Source organism: Cyphomyrmex costatus, unplaced genomic scaffold, assembly GCF_001594065.2.
Source record: "Cyphomyrmex costatus isolate MS0001 unplaced genomic scaffold, Ccosl1.0 scaffold508, whole genome shotgun sequence".
Taxonomy (NCBI): domain Eukaryota; kingdom Metazoa; phylum Arthropoda; class Insecta; order Hymenoptera; family Formicidae; genus Cyphomyrmex; species Cyphomyrmex costatus.
In genome coordinates this window covers 106365-125032 of record NW_017279335.1, presented here as the reverse complement: position 1 = coordinate 125032, position 18668 = coordinate 106365, and the positions used below count along the sequence as shown (strand labels likewise).

General features: G+C 32.4%; 1 protein-coding gene across 1 annotated transcript in view; it reads left to right on the top strand.

The window, feature by feature from the left end:
* LOC108778706 (cell growth regulator with RING finger domain protein 1) overlaps positions 1-18571 on the top strand; it is a 39445-nt gene extending 20874 nt beyond the window's left edge. The window contains exons 3-6 of the mRNA XM_018545949.1: positions 15726-15897; positions 16316-16457; positions 17365-17472; positions 17959-18571. Of these exons, the coding sequence (XP_018401451.1) occupies positions 15726-15897; positions 16316-16457; positions 17365-17472; positions 17959-18441 (905 nt within the window). The 3' untranslated portion in view covers positions 18442-18571. The remainder of the gene's footprint in view (positions 1-15725; positions 15898-16315; positions 16458-17364; positions 17473-17958) is intronic.
* Positions 18572-18668: the final 97 nt, after the last annotated feature.

Below are 18668 nucleotides of genomic sequence, written 5' to 3'. Positions count from 1 at the left end.
CATTTTTATTACAGAATCTGAATTCTTCAGATTTATTTGAACTTCGCATGCTTAAATTCACAGAAAATTCTGAATGTATTGAGATATAATCAGAAGTCTCTGTTTGCATGAATACGTTTTCTCCTAGCAATATTTTTGCGTTAGTCCTGTCCTTATGAATATTTACTACGAGCATCTCTTTCTTGATTCGTAGATATTTATACAGGGACACTTAAATCATTTTGAAATTATAATTAGAAAAATTTTTAACAAATAACGACGCTTTTAGTACGTGTCCCACTAAACATCAACAGAATTTATATTTAATTATATCTTAGAAAATGTACAGTCTTGATAAAAAATATTAGGCACCTGTATTTTTTCTGTCATTTATCTGAAATTTTTTACCTCCATTATTACCTATTAGTTATCGATATTAAATATGAATTTAAAGAGTTCTTGAAACGAAATATAATATACAGTGAATGTCATAAATTAATTTTTAATCTAAAATTTTAAATAATGATTATGAAGGTGCCTAATATTTTTGATCAAGGTTGTATTATTCAAGTTTACTTACTTTGTCAAAATAGAAAAAGAGTATCTTAAGAATTAATTTAATATATTTTTCATTACTTACGAAATTGAAGCCACGTTAAACTTGACATTCAAAATCATACGAAAAAACTTTGAGGTACCTTGTAATAAATAAACATCAATTGTCAACAAGAAGGTCACATTAATCGTGGTGACAATTGTTTCACAACTTCGTTACGTATATCTAAGAACAAATTAAAAACCTTTTACGAAAGGTGTTGTTAATTATAATATAATAGAATTTTAAGTATAGAGCCTACATTACCACCTTTGCTTTTACTGGGTACGTGTTAATTTATATATAGACGTGTTGTATTCTTCCGGATTTTAAATCTCAAGGAGATTTATATCAAATGAACCTCACCTGACTTCTATCTCGAAGGGGAAAGGTAAAAGGGGTGGAGGCGATGCGTGCGAATTGCAGCAACACTCGTAAAAAAAAAAACAAGCTGGACGAAAATGTCGCATGCCCGAAAGATCAGATCGCGGATTACGAATGTGGGACGCACTTTCATGTTCCATGGCCATCCAGTCGGCCGAACCGGGCCTGGTACCCGATTTGCGCCTCCCTGTTCTTTCTTTCGTTTAATTGCGGCTCCGGTCGCCCACCCGGTAGGGATGTGCAATACACGTATCAATACATGAATTATTACGCGAAAAAAATCGATTTCTTTTTTTACAAAAATATCGATTAGAAATCGCTTTTGAAATTCATTTTTACACTCTCTAAATTTCTTAGAATGAAATTTCACTCTAAAGGAATAAAAATACTGCTACTCTGTTGAAAAGAGTGAAAATATTTGCACTCTCTAATAAGAGTGGCAGATTTTCACTCTTTTTTGAATGAGATTCACTCCTTTTTTGGAGTAAATCTTATTCAAAAAGAGTCCAAAAAAAAAAGTGAAAATCTCTTATTCAGAAGTGCAAATATTTTCACTATTTTTCAATAGTGGCAGTACTTTTACTCTTTCAAAGTGAGATTTCACTTCAAGAAATTTAGAGAACAGAAAATCTTTTTTTTTTCTCGTAACATGTACTTTTACCGCATCGCACGTCCCTATCACCCGGTATATGTGATGATACAGGCACACGTCTTTGGGAGCGAGCGCACGTATAATCTGTAAGCTGCACTCGTAAGAAAACCGAGGTGACGTGATAATGAGGGAACGTCACTTTTCAGTCACTTCTACTGGCCGGCTGCAAAATTGTTCGATGCATTCTTTTCTGGCTTCTCAGCTTCTTGCTCGTTCATTAATTAGATAATTATTATGCGCAAAGTGCTTGTCTCTTGTGCATTATTTTCCAACAACAGCCGACAGTCTCTTGTCAGTTTCTTTTTAGTTCAAGAAAGAAAAGAAGATTTTTCAAGGACTAAAGGAGAATGTTATAAAAAGGAATTTCTGCTTAAAAAGATATAAATAAAAGGAATATTGTTTTTTTGTAGGTTTTGACCACCTGGGTACGATAAAGTTTTATATAATTCTGTCATATCAGGAGGTCAAAGTCTACAAAGAACACTATTTCGTTTACTTACACTTATACCTTTTTGGGTTAAAATTTATCGCTTTTTTAACATCCTTTTAACGACTCGAAATGTGGTTCAAACCGCGTTTTTTTGATGAGTTTCAAGTGAAGTCCGACTTAATAAGGCCTCGGAGATAAGTTATGAAATCGCACGATAAACATCTAACCCAGTTCGCAGAAGTATGGAAATTTCGATGCGTTATTACTGTATTTGCCGCCTGACTGTCGGTGAAAGGCCAGTTCGTGTAATTCGCACACATTCGTGCACGATTCTATGCTATCTAGATAAATTCACCAGTCGAACATGGTTCCATGCGTGAACTGCCGAAGGATCGAAGAAATACGACCCTTTTGTCGAATAATTTCGGATTTTGCAATTTCGAGCGAAGAGCGTCTTTTCGAGGAGTGCCCTCAAAAAACCTGATGGTTGCAGTCGCAGCCCGGGAGACCGAACTTCGTATAGCGGATAGCGGGATAGACATTTATGTAGACGCGGGTAGGTCGGCTAGCTCGATTATCGAATTCCATTACGTAATCGCAGACGATTGCGCCAGCGGCCGGTCTGCCCGAGTGCCGCATGTTGCCGGTTGTTAGAATCGCGAACCAGTCTACCTCGATTCTCAGGTCACGAAATCGTATAAGGGATGGAATTTATATACAAAGGAAAGAAAACGGCTTTACTATCTAAATATTTAACTAGATAAAGATCTGAAAGTAGTTTTGTTAGACAATAATAATTATATAGGACGCTTAAGTATTGCTGATAGAGTGCTGTTAAACGTTTTATGCGCTTAAAAAAATTTACTAAATTTACTAAATCTTAATATCGGCATTATCATTATTAAACCAGTCAATTTATCTGGTTTATTCTTATCAATTTTATTGTTCATTTGATTGGAATTTAACGAAGAATCGTTAACAAGATGGGAACGTGAAATTTAGTCAATACATGATCATATTAACTTTTTCGGTATTTTGATAATTTTGACGGAATATAAGACTATTTTTCTATAGGATCCAAAAGAGGATTCAAAATAAGATTGAAACATATATACATATAACTATTTTTTACAATAAGTTTATGTATTTACAAACTTATAATCTGTAAGATGGCTCTTAAAAGCTTTCCTTTAATTTATTGATTTATTTATTCATTAGAGTCTTATTTGAATTATCTGTTAAATCTTAATACATATTTCTTTAGATAGTACTAAATAAATATTTAAGATTTTACCTACAATAAATAAATGTCTTACTCAATAAAAAATAATAATTAAATTAATAATTTTTGTGTGAAATAAATATATATTTATATTTAGTAATATTTATTTAGAACTATTCGAACAAATATTTATTAAAATTTAATATTTTTTTAATGTAGCAATCAGTTTGTGAGCGTTCTCTGTAAATATTTTGGTGTTTCGAACAAAATTATTTTCAGATCTGTATTTACCTAAAGATTTATTCGAAAATCAGAAAGAATAATGTTGTATTAAGAACATTAGCCAATGACAGTCTCAATTGGAAACAATCTTGTTACTTCACTGACAATATAAAAACTGCAGCATACAAGAACTTAAGATGTAAACTTAAAAATAAGTAAATCAACTTGTTGAATTTGCTACTTGTTGCCTTACGTGTTTTTTGTGTTGTTTCATTAATATATTGTCATTAAATTACTAAGATTATTTATAATCGGACTACTGTCGGTTAAATGCTGTTAACAGAATTTTTTCTGCGGATGTGTTTCTTCGTACTTTTTTCTTCGTCAGTTTTTTTTATGAGAACATTGAAACGTCAAAGAATGTTAGGTAGCTGTCAAGTTGAGATCATTCAATCAGTTTAATTAATTGATTAATTGACATGAATGCTCGATGAGTAAGCGGCTTGTATAAATAGGATAAATACTAAATAATTGTAAGTACTCTAAAAGATTTTAAAGAGTAATTCTTGACACAAATTCAAAACGAATCTGCTTAGTTTTAGAGATACATCGAGTTAAAGTTGAAGGAAAAATATTGGTCCTTCCAAAAATTTCAAAAATTACTTAAGATTTCATCAAAGTAACACAAGTGATTTTTGACATATTTCGAAAAAAAACGAAACTTTTCCTTAAATTTTAATAACTAGGTTTTTTTTTAATTAAATCGTTAGAGACATATGGAGTTTTTGTCTTGAATTTGTGTAAGAAATCGTCTTCTAAAATCTTTTAAACTTTCGAAGTATACTTATTGTTAATATCCATCCTGTATATACTGTTCTGAATTTTCGTGAGTTTCTATAATATTCTCCGTCTTTTTTCTTCATTTAGTCTTCGAAACTTCTTTTAATCTTCTCTCAATGTTTATTCTTAAGTTTACAAGTAAAGGAGTTTTTTTATTGTGAATTTTTTAAATTTTAAGGATTTATCATATTCGTCCGACAGGGAGGACAACCGGTATCATTGCAACTTTCCTCCATGTGAGGATACTTTTTACGCTAAATCAAGGATACAATTAATCGATACCGTCAAAAAAACAATACCAAACCATAAGTAGCTACAGTAGATCGCAGAGGAAACGTGCAAATTCGCACGTACGCCATTTACAACCGGATAAAGCAAGTGAGCAAGTACAAGTAAACATGAACGAATTTTATTCAGGTAGCGTAATTTTTCAGGACGGTAATTTTTAAAATGAATTCAGATCGAGCTGTCAAGGCTAAACGAATATAAATATTTATATGAATGATGACGGTGATGAATAGAGGGAAGGTTTTTTCGAATCAGTTGGATGTACCGATCAAACGAACAAACATGAATGAACCTTGCTTCAATGCGATGCTTCGATGCGAAGGATATTGCAGGACATTCTGGCACTGTCCTCATCGAAATATAAATGAAAGTTGATCATTCGCATTCGTTCGCGCTCCTTGTAAGTCACTAAATTTATAAAGTATAATACCGCAAATTCTCTACGATTTTGACACAAAAAGTCTATTTTTTATTTTTGCATCAAAACTCTTTTTCTCTCTTTCACCAAATATCAAACGTATACTTATCTTATTTTAAATTCCAGAAGTCTATACTATATTGAAAGAAAAGATTAGCTGCTGCAACAAATTATGTGGTAAAATATGGCATAACAATTTTAATTGGCTACTGCAATCAATTAAACGTGCTATTTGTTAAGCCAATCTGTGCTTTCAGTGTAGTTTAGTCATAGAGAAAACAGATCTTAAATATGTACATTTCAAATGTATTGTTGGAGGAAAACTTCTACGGTATCTTATTACCTCAAAATAGTATATTGTACATTTAAAAAATTAGCGATTATACCATTAGAGCAAAGTTTCAGCTTTGTTCGTCCTGAACGTCGAGGTGAATGTTGTATGTGTGAGTCCGCGATAACATTAAAGTTATTTAGTCTAACCGAAGTACGCGTTGGTCTTCCTCTAATTGCCTGTCATATCCTATTCCCGTTGAGAATCCTGACACCTTGCTTTCGTGGAATACATCACGCGAAGTGAACATTATAAGAACGTTTCCAAAGATCTTCTTTACAACTTATTACAGCTAAAAAATCTGATTTTATAATTGCGGTACGATCATTTTTAATGAGGTTATGAATATTATTATTTATTTGCGAATAACTCAGGAACAAAAAATCGTAGGAACATTTTAAAAACAAATTTTTAGAAAAAACTTTAACTTTAAGCTTTCACGTTAGTCAAAAATTTTCGCAAATTCTTTTTCGGTACATGACAGACCCACAAAGTGAAAACAAAAATTTCCCTTTTTTTCGGTTTATAGTTTTCTATACGTAAAAGTTATCAAATTTACATTAACTGAAAAATTATATAAATCTTTTGAAAATAGAGATTTTAAGCTTTAAAACTTTATTTAAATTTAAATTTTGTTCATTTTCGACGAAGATATTGTATATACCTATAGTTTTAAGTTAATAAAAATCGCAGAACTTTTCCTCCAACCCAATAGTTGTATAAATGTATTTTGTGAGGGAAAAAATATAATTAGAAAATTTCAATTTTTTATGTGCAATCAGTTTATTTAGGAACAAAGAAGTATTGCCGAATTAATTTATATATTTTTTAGTCTAATATAGACTTATTTAGTGTTAAAGGTTTTGTGCATACAAGTACACAAAGACATGTAAATACAGTTAAAAAAATAAAAATGCACTTTAATGCATAACTATATTGAAAGAGAGAATAAATTATGATAGGTAAATATTTAGTTTCAACAAAAAATACGTATAGAACATTTTACATAGGTTAAGAGCTATCTTTAATGTGCAGATAAAATATCCTTACATGAAATATGTATTGAAATCATTTTTTGAAATATTTCATACTGTAGAGTGCTATGAATAGCCCATGTATAGCACAAAGAATTCAAAAAGAATACAAAAATAATTCAGTTATCGATTCTGAATCATTTTCGGAATTGATGACATACAACTGAATTCTTTTTTAATTCTCCGTGCTGTCAGAGAATAACATTGTGAGTACTATCTGCCAATTTGGAATTAAATACACTGAAAAAAAGATTGGCTGAATATGGCATGGCATTTTTAATTGGATGCTACAGCCAACTAAAAATGCTATACTACATTTGATTACCATCTATAAATTACTGCGGCAGTTAATCTTTCCCTGTAGTGTATTGAAAGAAAAAGATGTATCACATTGCGATAATTTATAAATCTAGTGACTTAGCTCATTGTTTGGTCTGGCTCCACCTTTACGCATATAAAAAGATCGCATAAACAACTCTCGGCCGGTTGATCATCGCGACGACCTTGATCGATACTGCCGGCTAGGTATTACCGCCCAGTCACGTAGACTGGGTAAGAAACTTTTTTTCTTTCCCTTTGCATTATTGAAAGGTATTTTATATTTTAGCAACGACGTTCATCGATATTTTAACATTAAGTGTCGATGTTGTTATTGATAGCAAATAAAAAAAAATTAGTCGAGATAACACAGATAACACAGTTTAATATTTTTTTGAGATCTGAATAAACGAAGTGTATTTTCGATGTATTTTTGTTCACTGAAACCGCATTTGGTCGTGGAATTGGCCTAACACATCAAGTTTTCAAAAAAATTGAGATTAAATGTGCCAAAATTGGTATTTTTAGACGTAATTACCATCTTCTGTGGCTAAAATTTTTTTTTAATTCTATTTACGTCACTTTATAAAGTGTTATCTTTTACCTATAAAATAAATTTATATTTATTACTGTACGATTTTTTTTTTATATGCATAATTAGCATATGAAGATCGCGACATTGCCGTCGCGCACGCAAACTGCCTAAACCACCTCCAATCTCCCACTACTCGTAATATTCAGGTTCGTCTGAAAATTGGGACCTCTGCTAGCTTTTAAATTGAAAGGTAAAAGATAACACTTTAAAGTGGCGTAAATGAAATTGAAAAAAATTTATTTTGACCACAAAAAATGATAAATATAATAAAAAATGCCAATTTTAGCATTCAACCTCAATTTACATTTAACCTCAATTTATTTTTAACAGGCAATTTTTGGGTATGTTAATCTATCGAAATCCTATATTGATATGATTAAATTTAACAGTGATTCTGTTGCAAAACTACGTCCTCTCGAAAACATGACATGTTAGGCCAATTTTACGGTCGGATTCGTTTTCAGCGAACAAAAATATATCGGAAAATGTTTCGTTTATTCAGGTCCTAAAAGAAAATATATCTTTGTATAACTGTGTAACCGTTATAAATTTAAAACATTCTTTTGTATTTATTTTTATATTTCATAATTCGGCGATATAAAAAAATTTTTTTTGGATTTTTTATACTATTCAATAGTATAAAATTAGTATTCAATAGTAAATAGATTAGGTTAGTGAAAAGATTTTTTAACAAAGGCAGTTTGATTTAGTTAAGAAAAAAAATTTTCAAAAGGATAAATTCAGCTTAATTGAGTTTGATTAGCAAAAAGAGATTATTTCGAAAAGACTTGAGGAATCGATTGACGTAAATATATAAAAAATAATTATACGGTATCTTTGGTGACGTCGATTATTAAATCACGACTCTAGAAGAGGAAAGGAGAGTGGAGCAGTGCCAATACAGATATAAAAAAAGGTACTTAACATAATTCGTCATACAAGATATATAATAAGATATAAATAAGTCTACGAGCCTGAGATTCATTAAAATCTTTAATTCTATTAATTCTAATATATTGCGAAGAATATCACGTAATGTTGGCGTTTCGTCCCGGCTTCCAATACTGGACTCATCAGTAAGGTATTGTAATGGAAGCCTACCTTAGACGCCTGTTTTAGTTATTAAATCGAGATTCTATATATACAGATATACGCGTATCAAAGCACTTGCGAGAATCTTAGCGAATATCTATAGACCTCTGATGGCGGGTCGACGTAGTAATATTCTTCGCAATATATTATTCAAAGTGATATATGTATATGTATTCCCTTCCCACCCCCCTCCACCAACTTGCGCGCCGAACAATCGTCGGTCTTGAAACGCAACTCTATCTGAAAATTCCCCCCAAATTGCGCGCCGAAATATCTTCGATCTTTAAACGCAACTCTAAACTGAAATAACGTCCCCTTAATATACTTGAAATTTAAACGCATTGATTTGCCCGCGTAAATTAAATATTAATTGTAATAAGGCTCAACAAATTTAAAACTTTTTTAAATTTAAATTTGTTGAGCCTTATTACAATTAATATTTAATTTACGCGGGCAAATCAATGCGTTTAAATTTCAAGTATATTAAGGGGACGTTATTTCAGTTTAGAGTTGCGTTTAAAGACCGAAGATATTTCGGCGCGCAATTTGGGGGGAATTTTCAGATAGAGTTGCGTTTCAAGACCGACGATTGTTCGGCGCGCAAGTTGGTGGAGGGGGGTGGGAAGGGAATACATATACATATATCACTTTGAATAATATATTGCGAAGAATATTACTACGTCGACCCGCCATCAGAGGTCTATAGATATTCGCTAAGATTCTCGCAAGTGCTTTGATACGCGTATATCTGTATATATAGAATCTCGATTTAATAACTAAAACAGGCGTCTAAGGTAGGCTTCCATTACAATACCTTACTGATGAGTCCAGTATTGGAAGCCGGGACGAAACGCCAACATTACGTGATATTCTTCGCAATATATTAGAATTAATAGAATTAAAGATTTTAATGAATCTCAGGCTCGTAGCCCTATTCTCATATTATTAGTTTTAAATTTGTTGAGCCTTATTACAATTAATATATAAATAAGTGTTCAAAGAATAATTTATTGGTAAAAATTGTTATGCATTTTATTAAACATTAGCTGAAGATTTAGCTAAAAAATTGATTTATGACATTTACTATAAATTATCCTTTGTTTAAAGAATTCTTTTAATTTATGGCTGTATATAATACACACTCATACATAACATAAATAGTAGTGTAGCAAGAAAGATCTAGATAGTGCAGATATAAAGAGTTTATTAAGATGTTTGGTAAAAAAGAAAAAATAATGAAATTTTTGTAGAATTTTAATTTCTCTAATATCACATTTGCGGAATTATAAGTACATACACGGAGAGAAAACGATTTTGATAAAAAATCTAAAATTTTGCTGAATATAAATTTAAAAATTATTTTTATGGGTTATTAAAATAATTATATTAGAAACTAAAAAATGATGAGCATTGTTACAAAAAAATTTGTCATTCTATCAACCAGTTTGAATTTCTAACAAAATTAATTTCAGATTTGTACCTGCAAAATTTTTAATCTTCCACTAAAATTATTTTTCAGTATAAGTTCTTTTGTGAAAATAGAAAAATATGACATGAAAAATATAAATAGCATAGATTAGATTAAAACAGCGTTTGTTAAAATATCTGAAGCAAAAGGAGAAGAATTATGAAATTTTTGTATAAAATCCTAATTTCTTTAGTATCTCAATTTGTGAAAAAAAGATCACTGTTAACTAAATGTTTATACTAAAACGATAATTAAATTTGACACTATATAGTGTTAAATTGACACTATACAGTGTCAAATATAATCACTGTTTTAGTATAAAATAACGATTATAATTGAGTAAGAGCAGTGACTCACACTAACAGTAAATTAAATTTGACACACTAAAAGAAAAGATTAGCTGCAGCAGCCAATTTTTGGTTGTGTTAATAATCTATCGAAATCCTATATTGATATTGTTACAAAACTACGTCCTCTTGAAAACTGGCGGAATCTGACTGATATCCTTAATCATGATTAGACTAGAGATTGAGATTAAAATTAGATTAGAATTTAACTAATCAAAAGAAAGAAAATTAATCTCATGATTAATGAACTTTGCTTTGATTGGTTAAATTTCAACCCAGTCTTAACTTCAATCTCTAATCTCCGATTACTTTAAAAAGCACAACATGTTTGCCGAATGGAACGAAACATAAAACATAGATCAAGAAACATGGTAATGTTTCGGATGTCAAGTCAATCAATTAGACTGATTAGATTAACTCCCGAGATCGGGCCATGTAATATTTCCATGCAAGCCTGAGAAATAAATGCAGGCAAGAAACGACTCGGAGCAATTGGTCAACCAATTGTTTTTACAATTGCAAACTGCAAGAATATACTCCATAAATTAGAGCTTTCAATTTTTTTCAAAAGATCGACAATGATTCCTTCTGGTGACAGAGGATACAAGGACGAGCGGATCGGATTCTTGCGCGTGCGTTCAAGATTTCGCGAGGTACTTCGCGAGAGGCCAACGAAAGTGAAAGCTACCGGCGCGGCGGCGAGACGCGACGTTCGGCCAGTCGAATCGAGTCACGGGAAGCTACCGCAACCTAGACTTCAATTCATCTTGCCTTAATCGAATTTAGAAGGGATAATCTCTCTCGTTCGAGAATGATGACGGTGCAATCGGTTCCGGCGTTTTGCTGGGTGTCGTCGCACGCTCTCTCCCTCTTTCTCTCTTATAGATTGTTCTTTACAAATACTCTACACATATTGCATTCTCGCACGAACATATCTATTGTTATCTTGATTTTATTTTATTTTAATTCTTTTTAATAGTTTATTTCTCTATTATTGCACTGATTGTGGGAAAGGAAGATGGTTGCAGTTATCATAATACTATAATTTGTAGTCATTTTTCGGAATAACTGTATACAATTAAGCAGTGGCTATCGATTGAGCATATATAGAACTTGGTCAGTTCAGCCGTTATTGAGATTTGATAATCTCAATCTGTCGCAATTCGCCGGGTCGCGTAAAGTAGTTACGGCAGTGTCTCTGCGCTTGGCTTAGCGCCGAGATATTACCGTGTCTCCAGATTATTTGGAATAACTATTATACCTATTTATAGTTGTTTTAACCGTGCAAATATAATTTGTTATGCTATTGATAATAGTCACGCATTGTTTAAAAGTTTCTAGTTAGAAAGTAGCAAATAAATTTAGGAAAATAGTTATATATTCACTATAATTACGATTACATTTAGCTACTGAATATATAAAAATGTTTATTTTATTTACCATTTATTTATATCTTGACATTTTATATATGAGTATAAAAATATATTTAATATGTGCTATAAATTGTAATTTGATCAATATAAAAATCATTATGAACGAGAAATATGATATCTTAATTTCAAAGAAATTTTCATTTATCCGAAGAAATAATTTTTTTTAATACGAGCAAAGAAATGTTTCTTTGAAATTAAGATATTATTTATTAGTGTAGTATAATTTTTTCATGTTTAACAGAACAACTATAAATATATTGTTATTATTATTAAAATTATAGCAGTAATAATCATAAAAATATAGCTCCTGATCATAATTATTTACATTATTTTACCATGAAACCACAAACACCAAACACTTTTCTGTCAGTGTGTAAGGCTTTTAGGCCGTGTATTCCTGTAATATACATATACATATTATAATCTTATATATAGTACAATAATGTGCCTCGCATGTTACGGAACTAACTTCCAGGGCGCAAATAAATTATTTATCTCTCTTTTTTCTCCGACACTTTTTTAATTTTTTTATCTTTTTCTCACGAGATCGAGTGATTAATGGAGGAGAGCGCGGTAGTTGTGGCGAAGTGTGACGCGACCTGGAAACCCCTTTGGTTCCCTTATGCAGTAGACATCTCTCGGAACGAGACCGTGACTGTAGAAGAGAAAGAGAGAGAGAGAGAGAGAGAGAGAGAGAGAGAGAGAGAGAGAGAAAGAAAAGTCGAAAGCGCGTTTCTTACGCAATAATTTTTTTAGTAACCATCCGTGAAATAACAGCGTCGTAATGTCGCCGCTGCCGTCACGTTGTCTCGTCTCGAACTCACCAAGATGATCATCGCGACGATGAGCAGTGAGGATGAAACACCTATGTGTACAAGCACGATTATAAATCGAACGAAAATATCACGTATGTGCGTCCGATTTCGTATGCACAATTACTGAATTAATGACGACCATTTATCGCTTGGAATTGCACAGTTGGAAGAATATCTCTCTGAAATTCAGTGATGTGACCTTTCGTCGCCATTTAAACTCGTTTTATCATTACTAACAATAAATATATTAATAAGTCAACAATTTTGATTAGGCCATCAAAATAATTACAGGCTGTTCAAATTGGTGGAATAGAACGTTAAAACTTTTTGCAATCTTTGCGCTGTATAACAAAATTGTTCATTAACGCTTACATACTTACTTCGATGATTCAATAAAATTATTTTCAGATCTAGCTAGGTGTTTTATAGATACTTTTGTAAATTTGTTATTGAAAACTGTTCAGTTTTATTATTTGAAAATAAAACTGATACTGAACAATTTTAAAAAACAGTTTTTAATACTTTTAGTAAAACTGATACTGAAAAGTATACTAAAAATTGTTCTTTAAAACTATTTATTACTGTCGTAATAAAACTATTTAGTATCAGTTTTATTTCTGAAAAGTAATAAAAGTGAACAGTTTTAAAGAATTTTTACAAACTACTGAAAAATAGTAGAACTAATACAGAATAATTTTCAGTACTTTTTAGTAGTAAAATTGTTCAAATCTATATTTAACTATAAATTTATATATTTCATTTAGATATATACTTCAGCAAAACATTTTTTCCACATACAAAAAAATACGCAAGTAATAATTACTTATTTCAAGTATTTCAAAAGTTTACATCCGCAAATCTATCATAAATTCATCACGAGCATTAAATTTAATCAAAATATATTTTTTGAATCCTAATACTTAAAATTTAATACTTAAAATTTATTGAATTATATATAAAACAAATTCGATTTATAATACTTATTACGAAATGTTTGTTTCTTCATCAATTTTATAATATTTTTCAAAAGAAAATAAATTCCTGTTTTTTAAGTAAAGTAAAAGGAAGAAGAATTAATTGTGAGTAATCACTTTTCTTAGTAATAAATTGATTAAATTTACTGTATGGCATATACATATATTCTTTAGTTTATTGCATGATGCATGAATATTTTTAAAAGAAACATTCCTGAAAACGCGGAGTGTACATAATTTGACATCGACTGCAATTTGCTATTAGGCAATTGGGAGATGTAAGAGAGGGACTCACAAGATCGCATCACGGATGCGATCGGCGATGCGTTCTCCAGCGGTTCGGCGGAAAAAAGTACCGACGGCTCTTGCAGGTCGGTGAATTGCGGAACGTTGCAAAATCCCAACGTTTGCGCAATTAAGCGGCGAGCGTCTCGACCGACGTCGCTGAGAAAAGAAAACGCCGGGCTAAAATTTTGTAGTTGTAGTAATACCGGTCTCTCGTTAAGGTCTCGTGAACGTGTGCACATTTTACCTCGTATATCTCGATTGCGCCACGTATCGTTACAATCCGAGCTGAATTGTTGCGCGAGCGTAAACGGCGCGTAAAGCGATCCGGCTAATAATCCACATTACGTACCAATGGGCGTCTAACTGAGCAGCGTTTTTGCTTTAACCTCCCCTCATAAAAGCGATAATTTCCGATTATAATAAACGGATGAGTGACAATAATAACGACAAAAATATAATTAATACAAAGAAATGATATATATGGCTGATCAACGCTCTCGCAGTCCCTCCTGTAATTGTATCCGTAATTGCAGCGACAGCTCGAGAACGTTACGTTGTTCGTTACGTTGATCTTGACATTTAAACCTCCATAAGCTTGTAATTCGTAATATTCTATTTCCATGCTTTACGATCGAGCGATGAATGAATGAAAGTTCGTCGGCGGATGATTTCACGTTTCTTCTTTTCTCTTTCTTCTTTTTGCTACAGTTAAGTTTATTGTGTCATATTATACTCAATTTGTGTAATTTTTAATTATTTTTATATGTATAATAAGTCACTATTATTTCTACTTAATATATGTTATTAATTTAATTAAAACAATGAAGTTACATAATTTAACCCAAAAAAATATATTAAAGACTCTAATTTAGTTTATTTACTATACTAAATATAATATAGATTATGTTTACTTTAAAACTAACTGCAGAATTTGATTTACATTTCAACACACATGGATCAAGGTTAAAAATAACAAAATGTTATTTAACTTAGGAATTGGGTTATCATTGTTTCTTTGATAATCTAACAATATATTTCAGACAGTACTTCCAGTAGAATTGAAATTTTTATCAATGAAATCGCTGTTCTTTCAAATCTTAAAGCCCGCAAAAAATTAATTTTCATTTCGCAACGAGATGTTTGCAAGTGCATTTTGAATTCCGCAAATACTTAGTTCCAGAGTAGTATGTACTTAGTTCTCTCGATTAGTATCATTTCGCAAGTATAATATGCCACTCCTAAATACCACTCCTTATATCCGCAATAATTTGATGGAGATTGCGACACATTGAGAGGTGTGCATCTGCACTAAGAAAAATGTCTACGGAATTCTGATTGAAAATGTGCAAATTAGAATTTTGTAGTTACCCAATAAAAGAAAATTGTGTATTTGTGTTGGTAACGGTCCACTCACGTCTGTGTTAACAGTTTGTGTTAAATTTTTTGATATATTCGAGTGTTAATTTAACATTATGTGATTACGTTATTTAAAGATTTTGTGTGAAAGTGATATTCAACGTTTCTTAGTGTCAAAATACATAATTTATGAGTAAATGGTCGAGTAACATAGAAATAGTGTGTTTTAAAACGTAAATTCTAAGACAAATAAATAATGAATGCTTCTCACGGTTTGTTTAATATCTGTATCGGTATTATCTTTTTTGTATTCATTTTCTTACATAATATTTGTGTAACCTTTCTAACATGTTCATAGGATAGGATAAGATTCGATATTTTATAACTAGAACGTTTGGTAGACTTAACTATACGGATTTTTATAACTATGTAAACTCTGGGGTACACACGATGCTTGTTTTCTTGCTGGATTGCTAGCTGGATTAAATTACTGACAGTGCTAGTATCGTAGCCAATACGGTGGTTTTTACTAAGATTCTAATCCAGCTAGCAATCCCGTTAAAAAAAACAAGCATATCGTGTGCCATCGGCGTTTTACACGTCGAACTCAATTCCAGCTCGCTAAAGATAAACATCTGTTCTAGAGGTGGAGTGCGAGGTGTCTAGCCAAGTGGAATACTCGCTGCAGGCGATCTGGGGCGTCTGCATAAGAGAGCTACATCTAGCGCTCTGGAAACCCTGGAGCACGTTACGAGACGCGTCCCTGAATGGGACCCTTCTACAGGGCCACGCTCAGTATCTCACGCCGCCACAAACGTATCCTTTAAGAATCACTCCGAGATGACTTTAATTAACGCAGAATTTTGAACGACTTTGTGCAAGTTTCGAGGCGTGAAATAATAAATAATAATAATTTCACATAATCTAGCTCTAGCAGGTTGGTCACTTGCAGATTTTGGAAGAATGTCTGATAGCTCTAGACCTTGTCTTCCACGATGAGGATTTAACGAGAAAATTATGTATAATTGCACGTTTGTTAAACCAGTTAAACTGGGAACAGTTACAACAAACTAACTCACGGACATTCTTAGACTATTTTTAAAACATTTTTCTTGATCTCATTTACATTTTCAAGAACGTTTGATCGACTTATTCGCTAATCAGCTGTTTTTATTACTCGTGTTTTTTACTCGCACATTTTTTCAACTGCTATTATCCTTGACCGAAACTGCAGTAGACAGCCGCACGGTGAGGAAACATTGAGACTATCTTTACCAGCTCCTGAACTCGAGCTCGGCACTCCGCCGCGGCTCTGCTATCCTCTGGTAATTTTCCTTACTCGAAGAGATAATCGGGATCCTCATCCTGACGAAACCGTGAGTAACTTCTTTATCATTTTATAAAATATTATCTAAGATAACTCCGGTATATATTGTGTACCGCATTATCAAAAACTTAATTTATTTATCTTGGGTTGGAGAAAAAATTCTGTGATATATTTTATTAGCTGAAAATTGTATATTGCACATTTAAAAAGTTAGCGATTATACCATTCGATAGAACAAAGTTTCAGCTTTACGAATTTGATTTTATAATTGCGATACGATAATTTTTAACGAATTTATGAAAAATTAAAATGAAAATATTCCTTTACTTGCGAATAATTCAGGAACAAAAAATCGTAGAAACATTTTGAAAACAAATTTTTAGGAAAAATTTTAAGCTTTTACGTTAGATAGTTAATAATTTTCGTAAATTTTTTTTGATATACGACGGACTCACAAATTGAAAAGAAAAATTTCTCTCTTCTTCAGTTTGTATTTTTCTATGTGTAAAAATTATCCAATTTACATGAATTAGAAAATTATAAAATCTTTTTGAAAGAAGAGATTTTAATAGAATTAACGAAAAGATTTTAAATTATAATACCTTTTCTTTAAATTATCACTTTTTAATTTTTGATGAAAATATCGTGTATGTGTGTGTGTAACATACACATACGTATAGTTTTGAGCTACAAAAACCGTAGAACTTTTCCTCCAACCTAATAGTTTATCTAAAGCTTGATTTAATATAAAATTTTATTATATTCCTCTCAAAGGCAATACATATAATAGTAGAGTGACTGCATGTAAATTGCCTCTACTTCTTTTATTTTTTCTAATTTTCGTGACATTTATGACAATTCGTGACAGTTATATATGTTTCTGTAAAAGAAAAAAAAAGCAAAACTCATCTCACTTTCATTATCATTCATCATTTCTCGTTATATCTGTGTTTAAGGTGGCCCTAGTGAACGTCGTTCACATTAAAGACAGCGTGTGCACTTTGCCGACTTCGATTCTAGCGCAGTATTTGAAGCAGGCAAACGGCCAACTGTCTTGTTTAAAGGTGAGTGCAAGATTATGAGACGATTAGCTCCGAAAGGTGAATTCCAGTATCTATCATTAATCATCGATATTTAATCTCTTAAATGTCGGACGCGAAAGATTTATATGTATATCCCAGAGATTAGTTATTAATTAAAGTAACTGCATTTAATACGGTCTAATATGATATGGTATAATATGAAGTAGGCCATAGCCTACTTGCTGTTTATAGATAGTTACATGGCTAATTCAATATTCAATCTTTAATATACCTACTCATGTAAATATTGAGAATATGTCATCTTTTTAATTAATATTCAGAAATGTTTCCTATTTTGAATCTGATGATCAATGTTTAACAAAAATCGTAACACTTAGATAGACCGTAACGTTATGTTACAAAAATGATAGAGATAGAAATGCGTTAACAATGGCCGCGATGATTCTCTCGAAACTCACTCAATGACAAACGACACCGTGACAACTCGCGCTCGCGATTTTTTCGCAGCAATTGTACCTAGCCACGGGCAACTCGAGCAATTACGACGAGAGCGACGCGATGTCGTCGGCTGGTCTAGGCTCGCCAGCCCTGGCGCTCGCTGAACCGTGCAATAACAACGATACCAGCAGCGCCGGCGCCGGCGGTCGCGGTGCCTTGGTGGCATCCGGCCAGAGTGGCGACCAGGAGGGCGGCTCGCTTTGGAACACCGCAGGCGAGCAGCTCTGCGTCGTCTGCCAGTACTTCCCGCTGTCACGTGCCCTACTACCATGCCGACACACTTGCATTTGCGCTTCGTGCTTCGGCAAGCTGGACCGGTGCCCGATGTGCCGCAGCCCGATCAAGAGCTACTTCTGCATACGCAGTGAGGAGTACATGCCACCGGAGAAGGAAATCAACCCGTGCAAGCAACGTCAGCCTAGCCACGGACCTACCCATTGGCTCCACGATTGGAATGACCGGCTCACCGATTTCCTCGGCTTTGCCCGATAGAAATACCACTATCACTAAGGTCGCACGTTTTATATAAGTAAACGTCAGGTCGGCAGACTTTTTGTTTAATATATACATAATTTCTGCAGATTTATTCCTACGTAAATTCCAGCTATTAGCAGCTATTAACCCGGCAAAATATTAAATATCTCGAAATGATTGCGTTTATTATTTAAATTGTTTTTATATGAAATGTTATATATATATATATATATATATACATACAT